Source organism: Salvelinus alpinus, chromosome 9 (assembly GCF_045679555.1).
Source record: "Salvelinus alpinus chromosome 9, SLU_Salpinus.1, whole genome shotgun sequence".
Lineage (NCBI taxonomy): Eukaryota > Metazoa > Chordata > Actinopteri > Salmoniformes > Salmonidae > Salvelinus > Salvelinus alpinus.
In genome coordinates this window covers 84,758,469-84,780,993 of record NC_092094.1, presented here as the reverse complement: position 1 = coordinate 84,780,993, position 22,525 = coordinate 84,758,469, and the positions used below count along the sequence as shown (strand labels likewise).

The 22,525-nt window shown below is 43.7% G+C and overlaps 1 protein-coding gene across 3 annotated transcripts in view; it reads right to left on the bottom strand.

Moving 5' to 3' along the window:
- Positions 1-591: 591 nt before the first annotated feature.
- LOC139530832 (echinoderm microtubule-associated protein-like 5) overlaps positions 592-22,525 on the bottom strand; it is a 57,250-nt gene continuing 35,316 nt past the window's right edge. Inside the window, exons 12-44 of one of the 3 annotated variants that reach the window (XM_071327567.1) lie at positions 21,950-22,056; positions 21,688-21,806; positions 21,362-21,548; positions 20,993-21,098; positions 20,480-20,573; positions 18,550-18,650; positions 18,255-18,448; positions 17,865-17,976; positions 17,538-17,665; positions 16,574-16,715; positions 16,299-16,451; positions 15,653-15,784; positions 15,299-15,387; positions 14,756-14,932; positions 14,095-14,296; positions 13,796-13,922; positions 13,400-13,414; positions 12,904-12,912; positions 12,623-12,701; positions 12,143-12,272; positions 11,767-11,865; positions 11,314-11,334; positions 10,238-10,411; positions 9,899-10,107; positions 9,304-9,461; positions 8,993-9,107; positions 8,689-8,877; positions 8,364-8,536; positions 8,066-8,228; positions 7,854-7,957; positions 6,992-7,145; positions 6,369-6,469; positions 592-6,158 (exon numbers count right to left, since the gene is read on the bottom strand). In XM_071327567.1, coding sequence (XP_071183668.1) covers positions 6,122-6,158; positions 6,369-6,469; positions 6,992-7,145; positions 7,854-7,957; positions 8,066-8,228; positions 8,364-8,536; positions 8,689-8,877; positions 8,993-9,107; positions 9,304-9,461; positions 9,899-10,107; positions 10,238-10,411; positions 11,314-11,334; positions 11,767-11,865; positions 12,143-12,272; positions 12,623-12,701; positions 12,904-12,912; positions 13,400-13,414; positions 13,796-13,922; positions 14,095-14,296; positions 14,756-14,932; positions 15,299-15,387; positions 15,653-15,784; positions 16,299-16,451; positions 16,574-16,715; positions 17,538-17,665; positions 17,865-17,976; positions 18,255-18,448; positions 18,550-18,650; positions 20,480-20,573; positions 20,993-21,098; positions 21,362-21,548; positions 21,688-21,806; positions 21,950-22,056 — 4,100 coding nt within the window. In that variant the 3' untranslated portion in view covers positions 592-6,121. Of the gene's footprint in view, positions 6,159-6,368; positions 6,470-6,991; positions 7,146-7,853; positions 7,958-8,065; positions 8,229-8,363; positions 8,537-8,688; positions 8,878-8,992; positions 9,108-9,303; positions 9,462-9,898; positions 10,108-10,237; positions 10,412-11,313; positions 11,335-11,766; positions 11,866-12,142; positions 12,273-12,622; positions 12,702-12,903; positions 13,030-13,399; positions 13,415-13,795; positions 13,923-14,094; positions 14,297-14,755; positions 14,933-15,298; positions 15,388-15,652; positions 15,785-16,298; positions 16,452-16,573; positions 16,716-17,537; positions 17,666-17,864; positions 17,977-18,254; positions 18,449-18,549; positions 18,651-20,479; positions 20,574-20,992; positions 21,099-21,361; positions 21,549-21,687; positions 21,807-21,949; positions 22,057-22,525 lie in introns of those variants that run through there. The other 2 variants (XR_011666128.1, XR_011666129.1) reach the window with 2 other exon arrangements.

The following is a 22,525-nucleotide window of genomic DNA, read 5'->3' as shown; positions in this document are numbered from 1 at the left end:
ATGTCATGATGATGATTGAGTAGCTAGGAAGTGTGGTCAGTCAATCACAGATATGTCTATCAATCAGCACTAGGTAACTACAGTACAGGAGTTCAAGTTCTCCATCACTGCGACGGATTTCCATCATATGGATTTGTTTATAAATGTTTTCAATGTTTTTATATTAAAAATATTAAAAAAGAGGAATTGGTCAAACTCACAGTTTAATACATGTACAAAATGATCATCTTTCCCTAAAATCATGATGGTCATGACTTTTTACATGAAAGGGGAAGTTAACTTGGCCCCTCAAACAATCCATCTGAGATCGACAGTTTTAGTCATGGGATTTTGTTGTTGTTGCTTTAACCCCTGCAACTACCATTAGAGCATTGCCATTTTAAATACTCTTCTCTGTTTTGGAACATCAACATTTTTGTGAATGATAAGGGAATTATTTGTTCTGAACAGGCTATCATCTCAACAGTTTATTATTAGCTCACCAAACCGTCAAATTTACATAGCTTAGATCACTGGCTGTATGCAAATAGTTACTGGATTGATATACCTTTTTGGTTGAGTTAGTACCCTCTGCCTGATAAAGAACTTATGTTGTTGTCTACATTTTCTTTATTAAAATGTGATTTAAGAAACATTTCACAAAAAATATACAAAATAATATTTACAAACTATATTTACATTGATGTAATGTAAATCAAATATGCAGTAAACATGTCATCTATTTAACAACATAATTAAAACAAGAGGGAAAACATTCTGCACATTTCATATTTTCAATTTACTCTGTTAGTTATATCATATCTGGTTACAAGAAACATACACCTATATCCTTGTAAAAAATAGCCACTCACTTTTAAACATACAGTGCCTACAGAAAGTATTCAGACCCCTTGACTTATTCCAGATTTTGTTGTGTTCCAGCCAGAATTAAAAATGTATTACATTTATTATTTTCTCACCCATCTACACATAATGACAAAGTGAAAACATGTTTTTAAATGTATTGAAAATTAAATACAGAAATATCTAATTGACATAAGTATTCACACCCCTGAGTCAATACTTTGTAGATGCACCTTTGGTGGCGATTATATTTTTGAGTCGTCTTTGGTACGCCTGTATCAGCTTTGCACATCTAGATTTGTGGATTTTCTCCCATTCTTCTTTGCAGATTTTCTCAAGCTCTTAAATTAGATGGGGAGCGGCAGTGAACAGCAATCTTCAAGTCTTTCCACAGATTTTCAATGGGATTCAAGTGTGGGTTTTGACTATGCCACAAGGACTTTCACATTCTTGTTCTGAAACCATTCCAGCGTTGCTTTGGCTGTATGCTTGAGGTCATAGTCCTGTTGGAACATAAATCTTTGCCTCAGTCTAAGGTTGTTTGCACTCTGAAGCAGGTTCTCATCAAGGATTTGCCTGCATTTGGCTCCATTCATTGTTCCCTCTATCCTTACCAGTCTCCCAGTCGCTGCTACTGAAAAGCATTCCCATAGCATGATGCTGCCACCACTGTTCTTCACGGTAGGGATGGTGCTAGAAGGGTGTTGAGCTGTGCCTGGTTTTCTCCAGACAATGCTTTGCATTGCTTTGCATTGCTTTGCATTCAGGCCTAAGAGTTACATTTTCGTATCATCAGACCACATAATATTTTGCCTTATGCTCTCAGTCTTTCACGTGCCTCTTTGCAAACTCCAGGCGCTTGGTCATGTGCCTTTTTTGGCTTCCACCTGGCCACTGTCATAAATCCCAGATTGGTGAAGTGCTGTAGAGACTGCTGTCCTTCTGATGGGTTCTCCCATCTCAGCCAAGAAACTCTGTAGTTCTGTCAGATTGATCATTGGGTTCTTGGTCAAATCAAATCAAAGTTTATTTGTCACGTGCGCTGAATACAACAGGTTACAGTGAAATGCTTACTTGTAAGTACAAGCCCTAACCAACAGTATAATTTTTAAACAAAAAAATAGGTTTAGGTTAACAATAGATAAGTAAAGAAATACAAAATAAAAAAACAGTAAAATGACAGTGAAAATAACAGTACTGAGGCTATATACAGGTGGTACCGGTACAGAGTCAATGTGCGGGGGCACAAGTTAGTCGGGCTAATTGAGGTAATATGCACATGTAGATATAGTTAAAGTTACTATGCATAGATGATCAACAGAGAGTAGCAGCAGAGTAAAAGAAGGGGTTGGCGGTTGGGGGGGTGGCAGGACACAATGCAAATAGTCCGTATAGTTAATGTGCGGGGGCACCGGTTAGTCGGGCTAATTAATATGTACGTGAATGTATAGTCAAAGTGACTATGCATAGATGATAAACAAAGAGTAGCAGCAGCGTAAAGGGTTGGTGGGGGAAGGTAGCCATTTGATTACCTGTTCAGGAGTCTTATGGCGTGGAGGTAAAAGCTGTTGAGAAGCCTTTTGGTCCTAGAGTTGGCACTCCGATACCGCTTGCCATGCGATAGCAGAGAGAACAGTCTATGACTGGGGTCTTTGAACATTTATAGGGCCTTCCTCTGACACCGCCTGGTATAGAGGTCCTGGATGGCAGACAGCTTAGCCCCAGTGATGTACTGGGATGTACGCACTACCCTCTGTAGTGCCTTGCGGTCGAAGGCCGAGCAGTTGCCGTACCAGGCAGTGATGCAACCAGTCAGGATGCTCTCAATGTTGCAGCTGTAGAAACTTTTGAGGATCTGAGGACCCATAACAAATCTTTTCAGTCTCCTGAGGGGGAATAGGTTTTGTCGTGCCCTCTTCGCAAATGTCTTGATGTGTTTGGACCATTCTAGTTTGTTGGTGATGTGGACACCAAGGAACTTGAAGCTCTCAACCTGCTCCACTACAGCCCCATCGATGAGAATGGGGGCGTGCTCGGTCCTCCTTTTCCTGTAGTCCACAATCATCTTTGTCTTGATTACATTGAGGGATAGGTTGTTATTCTGGTACCACCCGGCCAGGTCTCTGACCTCCTCCTCATAGGCTGTCTTGTCATTGTCGGTAATCAGGCCTACCACTGTTGTGTCGTCTGGAAACTTGATGGTGTTGGAGTCGTGCCTGGCCATGCAGTTGTGCCTGGACAGGGAGTATAGGAGGAGACTGAACATGCACCCCTGAGGGGCTCCAGTGTTGAGGATCAGCGTGGCAGATGTGTTGCTACCTACCCTCACCACCTGGGGGCGGCCCGTCAGGAAGTCCAGGATCCAGTTGCAGAGGGAGGTGTTAAGTCCCAGGATCCTTAGCTTAGTGATGAGCTTTGAGGGCACTATGGTGTTGAATGCTGAGCTGTAGTCAATGAATAACATTCTCAAGTAGGTGTTCCTTTTGTCCAGGTGAGAAAGGGCAGTGTGGAGTGCAATAGAGATTGCATCATCTGTTTATCTGTTTGAGCGGTATGCAAATTGAAGTGTGTCTAGGGTTTCTGGGATAATGGTGTTAATGTGAGCCATTACCAGCCTTTCAAAGCACTTCATGGCTACGGATGTGAGTGCTATGGATCGGTAGTCATTTGGGTAGGTTACCTTAGTGCTCTTAGACTATAGTGGTCTGCTAGAAGCATGGTGGTATTACAGACTCAATCAGGGACATGTTGAAAATGTCAGTGAAGACACCCGCCAGTTGGTCAGCACATGCCCGGAGCACACGTCCTGGTAATCCGTCTGGCCCAGCGGCCTTGTGAATGTTGACCTGTTTAATGGTCTTACGTCGGCTACGGACAGCGTGATCACACAGTCGTCCCGGAACAGCTGATGCTCTCGTGCATGTCTCAGTGTTGCTTGCCTCGAAGCGAGCATAGAAGTGATTTAGCTCGTCTGGTAGGCTCGTGTCACTGGGCAGCTCGCTGCTGTGCTTCCCTTTGTAATCTGTAATAGTTTGCAGGCCCTGCCACATCCGATGAGCGTAGGAGCCGGTGTAGTACGATTCAATCTTAGTCCTGTATTGGCACTTTGCCTGTTTGATGGTTCGTCAGAGGGCATAGCAGGATTTCTTATAAGTTTCTGGGTTAGTCCTGCACCTTGAAAGCGTCAGCTCTAACCTTTAGCTCAGTGCGAATGTTGCCTGTAATCCATGGCTTCTGGTTAGGGTATGTACGCACAGTCACTGTGGGGACGACATCCTCGATGCAATTATTGATAAAGCCAGTGACTGATGTGGTGTACTCCTCAATGCCATCGGAAGAATCCCAGAACATATTCCAGTCTGTGCTAGCAAAACAGTCCTGTAGTTTAGCATCTGCTTCATCTGACCACTTTGTTTTGACCGAGTCACTGGTGCTTCCTGCTTTAATTTTTGCTTGTAAGCAGGAATCAGGAGGATATAATTATGGTCAGATTTTTCAAATGGAGGGCGAGGGAGAGCTTTGTATGCGTCTCTGTGTGTGGAGTAAAGGTGGTCTAGAGTTTTTTCCCCCTCTGGTTGCACATGTGACATGCTGGTAGAAATTAGGTAAAACTGATTTAAGTTTCCCTACATTAAAGTCCCTGACCAAGGTCCTTGGTCACCCCCCTGACCAAGGTCCTTCTTGCCCGGTTGCTCAGTTTGGTCGGACGGCAAGCTCTAAGCATAGTCTGGGTAGTTCCATATTTTTTTTATTTCCCAATGATGGAGACCACTGCGCTCTTGGAAACTTTCAACACCCTAGAAATGGTTTTATATCCTTTCCCAGTTATATGCCTCATCACAATTCTATCTCTGCGCTCTACGGGCAGTTCCTTGAACTTCATGGTAGTTTCTGCTGTGACATGCTCTGTCAACTATGGGACCTTATATAGACATGTGTTTCTTTCCAAATCAGGTCCAAACAATGGAATTGGCCACAGGTGGAATCAAATCAAGTTGTAGTGACAGCTCAAAGGAATGATCAAAGGAAATTGGATGCACCTGAGCTCAATTTGGAGTGTCATAGCAAAGGGGTGTGAATACTTATGTAAATTAGATATTTCTGTATTACATTTTCAATACAATGCAAAACAAACATGTTTTCACCATCATTATGGGCTATTGTGTGTAGATGGGTGAGAAAAAACATATATTTAATCAATTTTGAATTCAGATTAATGAAACAAAATGTGGAATAAGTCAAGGGGTAGGAATACTTTCTGAAGGTACTGTATATCAATATGTATGCTCTTAATAATGTAACATAGCAGCACACTGAAAAATGGTGAAAGGAAATATGCAACAGTGCATTGAAACATCCATTTTTAGCCTTTTTTCTTTTCTGAGGAATTTGGTTGGACAGGGAATCAGGTATAGTCTTTGGATAAGCCATACACTCCCATTGCACACATACACAAAGCCTCAAACAAGTATACACACACATGGCATGTTATGAAGGGTTACAGCACAACCTAAAAGATCGCTACAACATGGTCACACACTGCTGGGGGATTTGAGGTTCAACCAGTGGACAACACGGTCACATACACAAATCATTAGGGTAACACAGTGACCAGGTCGGGTGTACAGTGCATAGTATGCTTTGGCATGCTCACATCCAGATCGTAACTGTGGATGTTACATTCAGGAGGAAGGCCACAGGAGTTTAAATCATTGGTAAAAAAAAAAATTGAAACATAAGAAAACAAACTAGAATTAGTCCAAAAAACCCCTCTGAAATGATATAAAACAAACATCAAACCACTCCAAACCTCATCAGTCACTCAAGTAGATTAAGGCTAAGGTAGTTTGTTACACGTCTTTAAAAATGGCATTTTCATCAGTCACATTTACTCGTACTAACTGGCAAAACTGCAATTTAGAACGTTGACACAGAAACACTCCACCAATCCACAATGACCATCAAAATCATGTGCAGGTGATATGAAAGGAAGTTTTACAACTGTGATGTGATGTTTTGGAGGGATATTTTGCAACGGTAGTGACTCAATGTCCTCTACCTCAGGGCTTATGAAAATGAGGCTCACGCAGACGATTGCACCTAGTGTTGAGGCAGTGAGTCATGTTTACTAGCTGCCAGGTGCGTTGTCCGTTTTGACATGCTTGCCCCACAGCGAAGCGGGTTCTTCTCTCTGAATAGCCATGCTGGGAAAAGCCCATGCAGCCTCCTGGACTGGGTTCAGTGGTGGATGGATGATGTGTCACTCCAGTTATGTATCTCAGTGTGGGGCATGGACGCACCTCCAGACAAACAGGCTGCAGAGGACACCGAAAAGGAAGACGCAAAACACACTTATTACTGTAACAGTTATACAGCAGTCTAATACTAACCTACAGTATTTCATACACCATTACAATGTTTATTTAATTGTTAATTGCTGCAATGAACCAAAAACACTACTAATGACAATGTTGTAAATTGAGACTTTCAGAGGAATATTATACGAATAGAGACGGGGGTTCTACCTTCTATCATCCCCGCCAGCACTAATGACGAAGCGATCCCCACTTGTGAAGCGAATATTAGTCAAGTGGGCCGAGTGGCCCAGAAAGCGTTTATGTTTGGCCTGCAGGGAACAAGAAGTGTGTTAGCAAAATGGCTACCCCAAAATACCGGTAGCTGAGCTAAATTTAGACTGAATTTAGAATAGATGCATACTGTAGGTTAGGTGGCACTGTAATTATGTCATCCTGGTCAACCACAGGCACAATAACATCACACAGACACATGAATGGTACACATTGAAACCACGAACATAAGCCCGGAACACAATAGTGGAAGTTCACCAGCAAAATAAATAACTCCATTCAAATCAATGTCGAAAGCTACTATTTTATTTAAGTCAAAGTGAATAATGTAGACTACTGTACAACATGATACAATTAATGAGTAATCATTCAACAAGTATTAGCAGTTATAAAAAATGTGCCGTATTACATTTTTGAAAGTGACGTAAATAAAGAAATATATTCTATAACTGTAAATGTATACATTTCTGCCATCTTGGATTCATAAGGTACAATTCAACCAGAATTCAATATTTACACAGAGACACAAATCAGCATCATAGAATACAGATTATACTTACAAACTTTTCTGGACATGGAAAGTCAAACAGCTTTACCATTCCAAAGTCATCGCCTGTGACAATGTTCAGGCCAGAGTGGGACACACAGGCACAGGTGACGTCTGCTTTGTCAGTGTTACGGGACCAGATCCCCACAACCTCGTCCCCCAGGACACTGACCAGACAGTGAAACATCACACGTTAGACAGGAAGTAACTCCAATGATCATGACGGGCCTTTTCTTAATTTTGAATTTACTCAACTACTGTGTCCTCTTTCCTCAGTCCTCTCTCGCCTCCTTATGAAAAAGGTCAAAGGTAATCGAGGAAAGGCGGCGAGGAGAAGAAACATGGACGAAAACGCGCTTGTATTAAATGAGACTCTACTCTCTACTCACACATCAACAGGCAAATGACGTTTACAGGGAAGGAATCCCAAAATAAATGCAAAGTGAGGATAATTTGTAAGTCGCTCTGGATAAGAGCGTCTGCTAAATGACTTAAATGTAAATGTAAATGTAAATAAGTAGCATATCGTTTTTAAATGTTGCATGTTTTTCTCCTTCGAGAAAACAACTGCTTTAAACGGGGTGTGGCAGATATCAAAACTCTTCCACAAAGAACTCAGGTAGGATACACATGACTGTCCTCGATGAAAGGTGGCTAACGAGGAGGCGAGGACACTCTTCCGTTAACCTATTAACTAATTGGCACTCTCTTTGACCACTTGACCAATTATCGGTTTCCAGGTCACAGAGGAGAGGACAAACTTTTGCCCAAATGAGAAAAGGCCAGGGTGTAACTCCTGTGTCCTTAGTATGGATTATGTCATATGGCCACGTCAGTAGTGTGATTACTATGGCCCTAACATAACACACACTCACCTTGTCCATGTGGCCCAGGTTATCCTGTCTATGACTGCCTGCTCTGTGGCCTGCTTCCCAGATGGTACCTCATACACCAGCCGCTTGTAAGCACCAGTAGATATCTGTTTGGGTAATAGCAAATAATAATACAGTCTGAATATTGTGAGAGTTTCATATTGGAGAGTTAGTACACATTTGCACAATCATAGATACACAGATCTTGTGCCTACCTGAACATAGCAGCTGTCTGCAGAGAAGTCCATCTGCATGACAAAGCTGGGGATGTCCCTGCAGCAGTTAATGCGGTTGAGTTGTGGTCCAAGCGTTAGATCGTAGAAGTCAACCGCACTCTCACTGGAGCCCACTGCCAAGTAGCGTGAATCTGGACTGAACCTGAGGAAGAAAGATGTTCAGTTGAAAATGTGTCCTCTGACACTTGTTCCAACACAGAGAAGAATACTCAGTACACTTGGGACAGGTTTCCCCCATAATAAGCACTGAGTGATTTCTTTATAGGGATCCCCCCACCTGATATCTTGGATGGGGGAGCGGCGGTCCCTTTTCTTGCCCCAGATCTTGAGTGAGGTGACCAGCAGGATAATGAACTCTCCGTTCTTCATGCCGATGGCCACCATGTCCCCCTCAGGGCTGTAGGCCACCGTACGTGCTGGGTGGCCCAGGTTCACCTTGTTCAGCATCTTCTGTTACCCCCAAAAAGATTCAACACAGAGAAAGTCAACACACAAGGTTCTTATAGTGCCTCACTCACAACACATGAGTAGAATCAAGTACAAAACAACTATAAGAAAGATTCCATCAAAAAGCTAACAGGACACACTGAGAGGCTCCTGACCTTCTCTGGGATGTCCCACAGCCTCACAGTGCCATCCTCTGCAGCAGACAGGAACACATCCCGAGTGGGATGGGTGCCCACACCCCAGATCGGTCCATCCATGTGGCCGTTCACCAGGATGTTGCATGCCGCGTTCTTCTCCCCCACCTCAATGATCTCAGCGTTCCTCGTTCCTACAAGGATTTTACCCTTCAACAGAAACAAGGGAAATGTGGATGAAAAATCCAGATGTGGACTTGATCCTTAACCAAAGCATGACCCATTACCCTATTATTCATTCCCAGTGGATGGTGGAGAGCCTTACCTTTCCTCTGCATACGGAGCGCACACAGTCTATGATCTGTCCCGTCTCCAGGCGGAAGGCTCTGCAGCGCTTCAGCTCCTGGTCCCACAGCTTCAGAGCACCTCCTTCCTTTGACCTATAGGGAGCACCAAACACAACTCCGTTGTGACTACTGTAAACCATTCAGGTTTCTTACAAAAACATATTTAGGAATGAGAGTAAGAAAACCTATTAAATAGCAGACTGAGAGGAATTAATCCAAATCAGTTTATTGAGTTCAGAGGGCTAACAATAGTGGTAGCTGGTACAGTGAGGAGAGGAGCAGTACTCACGGTCTTTCCTTGCCTCCTGTAACGATGAGGCCATCTCTTAGTGTGGTGTACATGGTGAATACAGGCCCTGTGTGGGCCTTAGCCACTACTCTCACTAGAATGTGCTCCTTCCACACACACACATCCCCACTAATGGTACCTGTAAATGTCAAGTTATTCTGAAACAAAAAACAAAAACTGCACTAATCTAGTGATCTGAAAGAGCAGAGGATCATTGCACAGACAATCAAGCAGTACAAGAATCAATTACATTGCATGTTATCAGTTGTTATCCGTATTATTGTTGTTAACCATAGCCAAGTATATTCAATAGGCTTTTATGTGCATGCAATTATTACTACATTTATCATATATGGTGTCATACTACACACCATTGTCATGCCTTTGAAATGAAAGGTAGGTTATATTCAAATGTTTTCAACATGAATTCAAGTCATTAGGAAATAAATTAAATAAGTATCGTATGTCTTAACAATAAGCAAAATGTCAAATATTAACGCTGATTATACCTATTCCATAGGGGAAATTGCATATGCAGTAACTGTATTGTCCGATTGGGTATCATATGGCAATAGAAAGTGGGGAATGGACTTACAGCCCCAAATGCCACAGAGAGCATGGTCTGCATGCGGGCGTCCTCTATGTTACTCATCACGCCCTTCTTACTGAGCAGAGCCCGGCCAGCCAGCGTCCAGAACCTCACATGCTTGACACCCACAGACACAAACTGGGTGTCCGAGTCTGGACGGAACTCCGCCACAAAGATCCGCTGAATATGGCCTGACCGACTGGCCACGTTGCCACCTTGAGAATAATGATTTATTAGAACAAGCTCTGTAGGTGATACATCTACCTGTATTAATTCCAGCTGGGCACTAACAGGTGCACCGTGATGAGGTGAATAGCCTCTACTGAGTTAGTGTGAGGTGTTTACCTTCTTGCCACTTCCAGATGGTGATGGTGTGTTCTGGGTCCAGACCCACAGAGAGCAACAGCTTCCCAGTGGCACTGAAGCTGACCGAGCAGACCCCCCGGGAGTGGAAACAGCGCAGGACAGACAGCGTCTGCTTGTTCATGGCGTCCCACACGTGAATGGAGGGCGACGTGGCTGAAGGAGGGAACAAGACAATTGTAGATTCAAGCTTCATGTATGCTGGCTGAGAAGACGACAGAAACTTTTGGCCCAAACTAAATCCACAAATGAAATGATTATGTGATTATGTGACTTTTTGATTAAAAATAGTTGATCATGGATATTAAATATCAATGGTGCATTCATGTAAAAATGTGCCTTGAATAAAGTAGCCTACTAATGTAAGTGGGGGTCAAACAAGAGCTGCAAAGACTTCAAAGCAAGCAAGTTTGTGTGAGGTGCACATTTGACATTCCCATCTAACCCACTAGGTGGCAGTGTATCAATATAATACATTGTGGATGTAGTAGAACAGGGTTCCCCAACTGGCGGCCCGTGGGCCGAATTTGACCCACGGGTGGTTTGATTTGGCCCCCCCCAAGTTTTCTGAGCAATAATTTTGAAAAAAAGTTCAATGTTGGACATAAAAGTCTGTAAAAACACCAGTTATTAGAATTGTTTTAATCTGTTCGCAAGTATTCCCACGCTTAATAGAGAGACACGTGATCGTATACAAATGTAAGCAAGGTTTGAAATGATCATGTTTTTGTCAAATATTATATCTGTTTGGGATTCGTGACGTCAAATTTCAGTCTACAAATGATTTGTAATTATGTTCCGGCTCCCTGACCATCCGCTCAATAAAAGAAAATCGCCCCGTGGCTGAATCTAGTTGAGGATACCTGTAGTAGAAGGTATCTGGATAGCTGTCAATCAATTAAACCATGCTCTGTATGAAGAAGATAAGGATATTCTCAATCTACCATAAGAAACACATCTTCATATTTTCCATTTAGTTTATTGAAACCCTCTCCCTCAGAACAATATTCTCTGCTGTCTGGAACAAACCAAAACTATTGAAATGGCAAAGTTCTTACCTGACATATCACCAGTATCACCTGTAAGGAAGAAAAAAATTGAGAAAAAATCTTTAAAAAATACTACTGAGATCAATGGCACCATTACAACTCTATGACACTATTTTACACAGTCCAAGTGTTACTAAGATTATTGTCAGCATACTGTATTGTAGTAGTTTTCCTCATTAAGAGCCAATAGGTACATGGGAAATGTACAAGGAGCTCCCACATGCAGCTTTTGATTCTCTTTCCAGACAAATAACAGTTGTTTACAGACCAAGTGTGTTTGATAGGTTTCTGTGGATTGCGAGGCACAGAGCATGCGTGACAATTATTATTTTATTCAACCGTGTGAATATTGCGATTATACAGGTTAGCTGCTTCAGAGCACAGATAAGAGAGGGGAGCACAGTAGTCCCCCAGCAGAACACACAGTTACAACACATAGGGAAAAACCTCTCACAAACATACCTACTTGGCCAGTTGCTACCACGTTGGGGAATTTGGGGTGTTGATTGATAGTCAGGCACAGAATGTCATCACTATGTTCTATATAGAAGCTTTGGCAGGCTGCAAGGAAGCACACACACCACACACACACACACACACACACACACACACACACACACACACACACACACACACACACACACACACACACACACACACACACACACACACACACACACACACACACACACACACAGATATATATGAATTGACAGTTCTCGTAAGAACATATTTAGGTTCTCAAAGAACAGCATTAAGACTCATTCAACAGTACTGTAAAACTCTGTTCAGATGAACACAACTCTGCCCATCCCTTCTTTACTCTAACCCCGCCCACCTGTGGTTAGGTTGAGGACGATGCCAACAGAAGCTGTGTGGTAGATGATATCTGCCCCCTCATTCAGGTAGTGGACGTTGTTGCGGCAGTCATTGCCACGGTAACCAAAAACCAGATCCAGCACCAGGTCCTGTGGGAGAGTCATGAAAGGGCCAGGGTCAAAGGTAATCCCCATAGCTACAGAGGGCGAGACAACTTTCTTTTTTGTCAGTGCCAGGAATGGCAGAAGAGCAGGAGCATGTACTTCCTCAAGATGGAATTATGATTAAATCAGGGTCCCTGAAGAGGAGGTCTGGAGTGGACAAAGAAGAACACTTGATTCTAAAGGATTGCATTACCAAAACAATGACCAACCCATTTGCTGAATGACACACGCTAATGTAAAGATCTCATTTGATGAAATAGGTGGGTTGCAATAGCCAACATCCATAAAACATTATTTGGATGTGTGTATTTGTCCTGAAGTAACACCAGTCTCACCTCGATGGGCCTCTTCTTCTTGCCCACGTTGTTGGTCTGCAGCTTCTCAGGCTGTGGCAGCGCCCTGCTTACAGGAGGTCTGACACAGAATAAGAGGATCTGTTGTGTATGATCCCATCGACCAATCTTTCTCAAGTCAAAGATCCAAAATACAAGTCAAGACATTCATGAAACATGTATTTCCAGAATACCTTTCTTGAGCTGTAAGTGCTCAACAAGTGAAATTCGGGTCTGAAATATTTAATCAGAACTTAATATGGACCAGAGGAGATGTGTCTTACCTTGACCCTCTTCCATGGCAGCAATAACAAAGGGAAAGGGAACATTAGAACAGGGGTTTTGACAGCATAGCGTTCACAGCTGCCCCACCGACACAGCAGCGTAACACAACACGGACACTGCAGCCACTGAGGACATAAAATACACCATATTCAGCGCCACGGAGTATCCATAACAACCAGCACCTTCAGGATCTCTATGACAACCACTAACCAGCACCCACAGATGCTGCATGGGTTGTCCAACCATAGACTGAAGCAGACATGATTTTTTATTATAGCCGGAAACCAAAAACATTTCCAAAACCCAAATAAAGACCTTATGTACAGCTTATTTGGACAATAGGTTCTGTGAAATACATATATTAACATCCTTTATCAATCGATACTTGAGATATCTGAAACTGAGATACTGTATCTCAGGGTTTAAAGTATATTGTGCCTAGCAAGAGGTACTTTTCCCTAAAGTAATGGTGATGTCTTGTGTAAAGTCTCTTACCTGACTACCCCCTGCCTTCAAGTAGAATGAAAGAGGAGAGCAGGACAGACAGAGACAGATGGACAGACATTGAAGAGAGAAGAAGAGAGAGGTGAGGTTATCCTCAAATGGGCAGTATGAATTCACGTAAAGGCAAAAAAGAAACGTGATTGAGTAAATTTGAATTTACACAAATTGAGTTGGTGGATCGTTTGGTCTCACTTTGATACATTCACTATGAGTTCCCAATTGGCTGTGCTTTCACTACATCTCGTTTCAGTTTAAACTGATTCGCTCAAAGTATTTTGACTGTTCAAGATTTGTCCATCATGTGTCCAATAAAGAAAGCTCAAAAGAAAAAGAAAAGAAAAAGATTTGATCCCTTGTGTATCTCTCCACAGTCCTGTGGTTTGTTACCTCTCGTCCACAGACGGCTCCTTCAGCTGCAGGTGGGGTTTGACCCCAGTCATGGGTCGCATGTTGGTGGATAAGGCCTTGATGGTGTAGTTGATCTCATTCTCCCTCGTCACATCACTGTCATAACCTGGCCAATGACAGAAAACATCAAGATACTAGATCAGAACACAGCCTTTTTACCATCTACGGGAGGCTACATAGAATTACATATTAGAGGGAGGCTAAATATATCAGTAGATAGTGACTCTGTGATGACTTCAGACTGAAGCCCCAGGTTTAGTTTGGGGTGTATTTCTCACCCCCATCATCCTCGCTCTCGATGTCCGACTCTTCACTGTCACAATGTCTGGCCTCCCGGTGCCCCTCTGCCTCGTGGGTCCAGATCATGAGGCACGTGTCACCCCCGCCGACCGTCACCAGGAGACCGTCATCATGCGTCCAACGCACGTTAGTCACATGGGTGCTATGGGCCACATAGCGCTTGAACTTTGCATACTTTCCCTGTGGGCAGAAGTAGCATTAACTTAAAATAACATTCAAATAACAAATAACACTAGCATAGAATTAACATTACATTAGTGTAAATGTTACAATTAAAAATTTTAATAAAAGAGTCATTTAGCAGACGCTCTTATCCAGAGCGACCTACAGTTAGTGCATTCATCTTAAAACAGCTAGCTGGGACAACCACATACAAGTATCTCAGTCATAGTAAGTACATTTTTCTTCAATAAAGTAACTATCCACAAAGTCAGTGCTAGTAGGAAAAAGTAAAGTGCGAGTCTTAGTTCACGAAAGGCAAGGGTGTTTATGTTTATGCTTTTTTAGAGGGGTAGGGTGGGGGGGCTTGGGTGCTGTGTGATTATTTAAGATATTTAAGAGGGTTTATATTCCAGTAAGGGCAAGAGGACATTAAAATATAATATTTATTATAATAAAATATTATTAACAGTGTCTTACCTTGACAGGATACCTGAATAGCTTGACGTATCCCAGATCATCACCCGTTGCTAGCACCTTTCTGTCGTTGCTAAGGCAGGCAGCAGTCACCTCGGTAACCTCACTGACCACAGGCCAGATCCCCTCACAGGACGTCCCGAGCACACAGGTCCATGTGCTCCAGTCTATCTTCTCCACCTGAAGAAGAGGAGGAGGAGGGAGGAGAAGTGGGAGAAGGGAGGAGAGGAGGACACCAGTGGTTCCTATGAGATTTGACACAGCACCAGCCTGACAGAAGCTATCATCTCTAACCCCTATATCCTTAGTGCCCCCCACTCTCTGTGTCTCACAAGGTGTCTGAATGTCACACAGTATAAGGCCCTAAAAACACTATCCCATTTAAATTGCCAGAATAAGAACGATGCTGGTAAAAAGTGGGCCGTGTTAATGCTTGAATGCCCTTCCCACGCCGTCCTGTGACATCCCGGGGGGGAAAGTAGGCCAGCCCCGCTATACCCACCACAACGCCATGAGCCATGGCAGCAGTGTCTGTGCTGTGCTTACCTCGGTAGCAGGAATGGTCTGCTTTTTCCCCCGTGGAGCTTCGAAAAATAACTGCTCTTTAGCACCAGTGTTTACTTGAAGTAGTTTTCCTGTGAATGAGAGAACACAGTTAAGATTGAATCGGATTACAAATTAAACACTTTTGTGCTTTATAGTAGCATTATCATTCAGTTTTATACTTGGAATAACACAAAACAACTATTTATTTACCCAGGGGTTTAAAATGGATTTCAACACATTGTGAATGAGCCAACAGTAAGAATAGCCTGAAATACAATGGCTTTGGTCCAAGTCCACTGTCAGTTGCAAAGGTCACTGCCACAATCAGTGTACTGGTTAAACCAACATGTTTACCTCTCTTGTCCCAGTCCAGATGGGTGATGTAGATTAGGGACCCCTTGCACACCCCCACCCTCTTGCTGCTCATCACATTATAGATGTCCACAAAGCTGTCACCCGACGCCACCGCCAGGTACTTCCCTGCACCTGAATAAACACAGCAGCCATGTTTCAAAAGGGTTTTCTCATCTGTTTCACAAGACTGACAGACCTTCTGATCAGCAGCCAAGACAACAACACAAATAAAATAAACTCTGACTCCATATCTACAGTATGTGGTCACAATTCTTTATAACAAAAACAACTATCTTCGAACCCTTTTAAGTTACTATCGGTGATGTGTTGGGAAACTGGATCGAGAGTTTAGTTTCTAGCTCTCACTTTATCCTCCCCCACTACTCTCTTCCCACTCAGACAGACTTCGTCTCTCCCTGCCTGGCCTTGTTACATACAGTAGTGTATTTGGGTCAAGCCTGCAGCAATACCTCTTCTCCTCACAGCAGGGGGAAATATGAATACCTGGCCACATCTCTGCTTATTTTTTATTTATTTTTAAGAAAGTTAACTTTTACACTCTGTCTTTCTTTCCTCAGGGAAGAATATCTGGATGGGGTTTATAGGGAGGGAGGGATGAAGGGATGGACGGAGGCGAGCATCTGACCTGGTGAGAAGCGTATGTCTGAGATTATGTCCTTGCGGTGGTGGAAGGACACTAGGTCCTCCAGGGTGTCTGCATTGACGATGAGGAAGCTGCCGTCGTTCAGGCCCACCGCCAGGGCCTTGCCCTCAGGGGAGAAGCAGCAGCAGCGCCCCCCTATGGAGGACGTCAGTTAGTACTAATGCACCTAATAACTGTATGAATGCACCACAGAAAGAAAGGAAGGAGGTGAATGAATGTAGCATAGACTTCTCTATTTTGAGGGTTGAGTGACTCACCTTTCTTGAGCTTGCGTACAGCCAGCATACAGTGGCTGGGGGACAGGTCCCATATACGCAGGGTTTTGTCATCGCTGACAGTGGCACAGAGAGGGAGATGAGGATGAGTGGCCAGGCCCCACACCTCACCCTCCATGTGACCCTGTGTACCCATCAAATAGACAATATCATTGAATTCAGTGCAGCTCAGTTCAACCTAATCAAGGTCAGAGAGTAAGGAGTAAGGAACCACATTTTATAGGGTGAACCATCTTCTGACCCCTACATAAAATATTTTATATACTTAGTTAAATAAATACACGTCTAGCACAGCCTTGTATTTGGCAAGCACACATCCACAGATTTATTGTTAGAATTATTAAGTGCATAATCAAAATCAATGGAGGAGCCGAGGAGCCATAGCTTCTGTTGCTTGGCTTCACCCATAAGAAATTGCTCATTTGCTCGAGAGCATTTAACAAAAGAAATCAATAACATTAGTTCTGGGTTTCCTATGGGTCAAAGGAGGCCTGGGGAGATAGTAGAAGCACTTATCTTTGTAAAATGAATTTACAAAATTAAAAGTCTGCAGTGCAAAACTGTCTTATAAACAGTTGCCTAACTTTTTCTGCAACATTATTCCAGGGAAAGGGAAGTGGGGATACCTAGTCAGTTGTACAACTGAATGCCTTCAACTGTAGTGTACAGTAGTTTTACAATGGTTTCCAAAGTGATGGGACAGTTCCCCTCACTGCCAGTCTGTTAGTACATTTGCAGGCTTTAAACCCCAAAATAATGTGCCCCCAGCTGACCCCTTCATTACTGACATCTCATTGGCTCCCACATAACCAAACTGCAAAAACCTGGGTGACACATCCCTGCTTGCCGGAGTTACAGCTGGAGCATGTCATGTGTGCTGGTCATTGTGGCATTTGTGACAGACAGTTGACTTTATAATTGTATGTAACTCTGTGTAACCGCTCACCTGGACCAGCAAGGTAATAGGTCCACTCTTATCCACCTCCAGAATCTCGCCATTCTTTGTCCCCACCAGTATATAACCATGACCAAGAGATATGGCACGTATGGAAGGGTTGTCCTCCAACAGCAACCCTATAGAGTGAATTATAGGATAACGTCAAAGACCTTCACTTTAACCAGGGGCAGAGGAAGCAATCTTCATTAACGCTAAATGGATTGAGTGTTTAAATGGATTTCCACTGAATGATTCCATTGGCGTTGGAGCTATGAGCCCAGTATGTAATGTGATTGGCTCCACGGCGGCGGTATGAGAGAAAGGTGATCTTTTTACCTTTGGAGCCTGGAGCGAGGACTGCTCTCTTGATGGCGTACGTCTTGAGGCATCTCTCAAAGGTGTTGTCCCACAGAGCCACTATGCCGTCCTTCCCTCCGGTCACAAATCCCTACAGAGTGGGACATCACGAGAGAACAGGAGATAGAGAGATTCTAATCTTCTTTAATCACTCACATAGCATCTTTGTATAAAACTGACAACTGAAATAATACAATCCTAGTACTCTCTTCATTGACAATACTACACCATCAGAATTGTAATGGCACAAACAAAGAGAGAAACAGAGATAGCGAGAGAGGAAGAAAGATAGAGATAGAAACAGAGAGAGACGTCTCTATTTGACATTTCAAATGGCCAGTGTGTTAATAACCCCTTCCCTTCCAGTACCTTCTCCAGGGCGTGCATACTGAAGACTGGGCCATCATGGGCTTTGACTGTCTTCACCAGGAACATGTCTCTCCAGATACAGATGTCTCCTGTGCACGTCCCCGAGAACACCATCTCCTCTGTCCAGCCATACACAGCACACATCATCGTCTCGGTCTTCCCCATGTTGCCCTTACGCCCGATCAGACCACCACCTGAAAGAAAGGTTGTGTCAGTAACTCCCATAACAACACATCACACCGTTCCTTGAGACACTGCTGAGTCAACTCTCTTGTCTGACTTTGGGGTCTCTTACCTGTTTTATGCCAGAACTTCATATGCTTTATTCCTGCTGTGATGAGCTTGTCAGGACAGTATGGATTCACTTTGATGACGAAAATCTTATCCTTGCTTCCCCTGAAAAATTATTACAAACATTTCATTAATTCCATTCACACAAAAATACTATGGATCTGAAAAGGAAGAGGAATACACTTAGAAGACAGTTAGTATACAGTGCATCTGCATAGCGTGGCTGCCACCCTCCCTAAGGGCTCTTGATCACTTCACATATGAACAATAAGGATCAGTGGCCTTTCCTGTCTGATCCAATGGAGCGTAGTGCACTCTGGGATGGCTCCCTAATCACTGGCCTTTGAGCTGCTGCATCACTACATGGCACTCACTGAGGCCAGAGCTGTACTGACACCTACTTCATCTCTTGATCCCTTTCAAGCCTTCTCACTCACTTCCATCCCTCTCTCTTCCTCCCCCTCTCTCTTTTTCCTCCCTCTACTCTATCTCTTCCCCTCACCATGCTCCTCTCCCAGCTGAGGACTAGGCAGTGCAGTGCACAAGGCAGGCTCTGTCAGGCCCCATTTCCCTCTGTCCGCCTCACTGCACTGCCCACCAGGGCCTGCAAAGTAGATTAGTGCAGCTCCAAGCTGTCTGAGCTGCCACGGGAGCACAGTACACAACAGCTACGGCACGCAGGCAGGAAGAGGAGCAGTCCTCCACTGCTCTAACAAGCCTGATGGAATTCCAATAGACTATATTATCGCTATGAATATCAAGCGCAAAGCCATAGAGGAACAAGACCAGCAAAGACTGAGAGAAATGGGGGTGTCCATATAGATGGTAGATTATTATTTTGAAGTCCTGGATATTGGATATTTGCTCATTTGAATTGCCATTTCGATTTTACATAATTGTCTATTTCTAAACAGGCACTTTCAATTTGAAATTAGCGCCCACAGTGAATGCAGTCTGAACCCAGGTAAAATGGATTCAGGTTAAGATGGATCCAGGTTAAGATGGATCCAGGTTAAGATGGATCCAGGTTAAGATGGATCCAGGTTAAGATGGATTCAAGTTAAGATGGATCCAGGTTAAGATGGATCCAGGTTAAGATGGATCCAGGTTAAGATGGATCCAGGTTAAGATGGATTCAGGTTAAGATGGATCCAGGTTAAGATGGATCCAGGTTAAGATGGATCCAGGTTAAGATGGATCCAGGTTAAGATGGATTCAGGTTAAGATGGATCCAGGTTAAGATGGATTCAGGTTAAGATGGATGGGCAGGAGATCTGCACCAGCCATACACTTTAATCATTCAGCTGTGAGTTGGCAGGGCCAAGTGTTCTCTATTCAGAAAGGAACAGCTTTAAGAGTCTGCAGGGTGGTTCCCCTCCCTTCTCTCTTTATCAATCAACCAGTGAACCCTTCTATATAAATGTCCACATTTAAAGTGGAGCTGCTCAAGTTGTCTAGAGAATTAAAGGGAAGGTTTAGATCGAGAGCATTGATGTACTTGTTGTTATTCTCTCAGCTCTGGAGCCTGTACTGTACAATGGCCAGGGGATGTTTGAGATGCTCGACATTGCATGACTGGACACGTATCTGTGAATCAGTGGGGCTGGATGACTAATTTATCCTGCAGGGACTACTGACCGGGTTATAGCCTGTGGACAAAGATCGCACATTTCCATGAATACAACCAAACTGAATCTGCACCAAAACTAGTAGTATGAGATCAACATGTATAACACGAGCTAACTCACAGAGAAAATAGAAAACATTCTCTGTTCTTGTTTTTCATCAGTAAGAGTGCAGTGTTCCTAAAGCATGTCAACCCCTAGGACTTATCTTGACCTTTGACCTCTCTAGTCTCTGCCTATCAAGGAGACGGCTGCTGAGATCTGAATGGATCATCTGAGATGCCATAACAGCTACTGTACTGTACCAACCTGATGGCTGAGAGCTTCTCCCCCTTCCTCCAGTCCCAAAGGACAATGGTGTGGTTGTCATCCAGCCCCACCGAGGCCAACCGCTTGCCATCCGCTGAGTAAGAACAACAAAACACAACTTAATTCAATACAAAATTCACAAGGAGGCTTCTTATTTACTCTTGTTTTGTGAGGAACAGTAAACTAGTCTGCTCCCTGGTATGATCCATGGCATGTAATGGCAGCTATGCCTCTGTCTGTGGCCAATTAGTGGGAGAGAGATGAGCGCCTTTTCCTTGATGTGCCAGCCTGCCAGAGTATACTATCTCTGTAACATGTTTGTTCAGAGCGATGCTCTTAAATTGGCACAGATTTTAACTCGCCCCTCCTGTGTGAAGGAAGAGTTATTTTTCTTCATGGCTGACTGAGAATGTCAGGTTAGATTAAAGCAAGAATTGGTCGTTGTTGTGTTCAATGTGTTACATTATCTGGAGAGTGTATGGAAAGCAGCTGTAAACAACTCTGGGGTATTACCTGAGAAGTCCAAGGCACACACTCCGAGTTGGTGGAATCCTTTCAACACAGACATGGGTTTCATAATCTCTGTATCCCATATGTGGATGGAAGAATCTCGCCCTACCTGGACAGACAGAAGAAACAATTAGCTTCCACATAATGCTTCCACTCATCCACAGCAACTTCAACACCCATTCATGACAAGTCAATAGTTTTAGCACAGTCTTGGCAGTAGGAAATCATCTTTGGTTACTTTGCACCATAAGCATATGAGCCTCCAGCTCCCAAAGGCATCCTCAGAGGTCAGCCTCTCTACCCTTAGGCCCTGAGAGGGGTTGCTACTCTATCCCTGTCTCTGAATAGTTCATTGTTAGCAGTGCTACCTACCTGGCCTGTTGCTACATAGTCCTTGAGGGGGTGGATGGCCAGGCACAGAATGTCGTCATCATGGCCCATGTAGAAGCGCTGGGTGTTCTGCTGTCGGTTGTACACCACCCCCACGGCCGCTACGTGGTACACTATCTCCCCTGTCTGGGTGTAGAACAGGTTGTTCCTGCAGTCGTAGCCTCTGTAGCTGGAGCACAACAACACAGGGAGCAATTATTGAGATCAATAATAATGAATGATTAATATCAGTCACAATCTATCTCTTGTTTGTGTGATGTTTGATGGTATGTGGTGCTGCCATGGATGATGGTATGAGGTGTCCTAACCCGTGGATGAAGTGTAGCTTCAACCCGCTCCCTGGTGCTCTCTCCCTCTTCTTCATGGCCACCGCACGGTGCTTCTCCTTGGACTGCTCTTTGAGCTGAGCTAGATCTTCTTTGTAAACCTGGACATGGAAATACAATATGAGGAATCTGTTAAGGTTTTTACTCAATGTAATATCAATTGTTTTTCATATGCAATGTTCATAAATGTGTCATATTCAAAGGAAAAGCCATCTGAGAGGAGAGCAGGTGTTGTGTCACTAACCTGCCGCCGATATGTGAGGTGTGTCTCCTGCTCGATCTCTGAGTCCATCTCAGGCACGTCCGACTGGTCCGAGTCCGACTCCTCACTGTTGGAGTCGCCCAACGTCTCTGCGGGAGAGAAGAAGAAGACTACATCATATCTATTCTAAAACCCAGCTGCTCCCACATCAGTCTGTTGAATAGGGTTAAACACACTAATCCATAACTAGCATGACAACCAGTATTGAGTACCATTTTAGCCAACACCAAAGTGGATCACAGAACAATTATTTTGCTGGGTGAAGATGACATCTCATATTCATCAAGCAAGCCTTTTAAAAGTCTTCAGTGTTGGACTGCTTGCCCCGTTCCACAGCCCTATTAAGCAGACTGAGACATAAAAATGCTGATGCAGAGAAACTCGGTTGGCTGTGCCAAGACCAGGCAGTGAGTAGCCCTGGCACTGCTAGGCCGGTACTCGCTGGTCCATTAGGAAAATTAAATGGAAAGACAGTTAGTATGTGGTTTCATTTCACAAAGCGCAGCGCAGCTCTGTCTGAGACCATTTAGTTGAGAAACATTACTTACAAACGAGGAC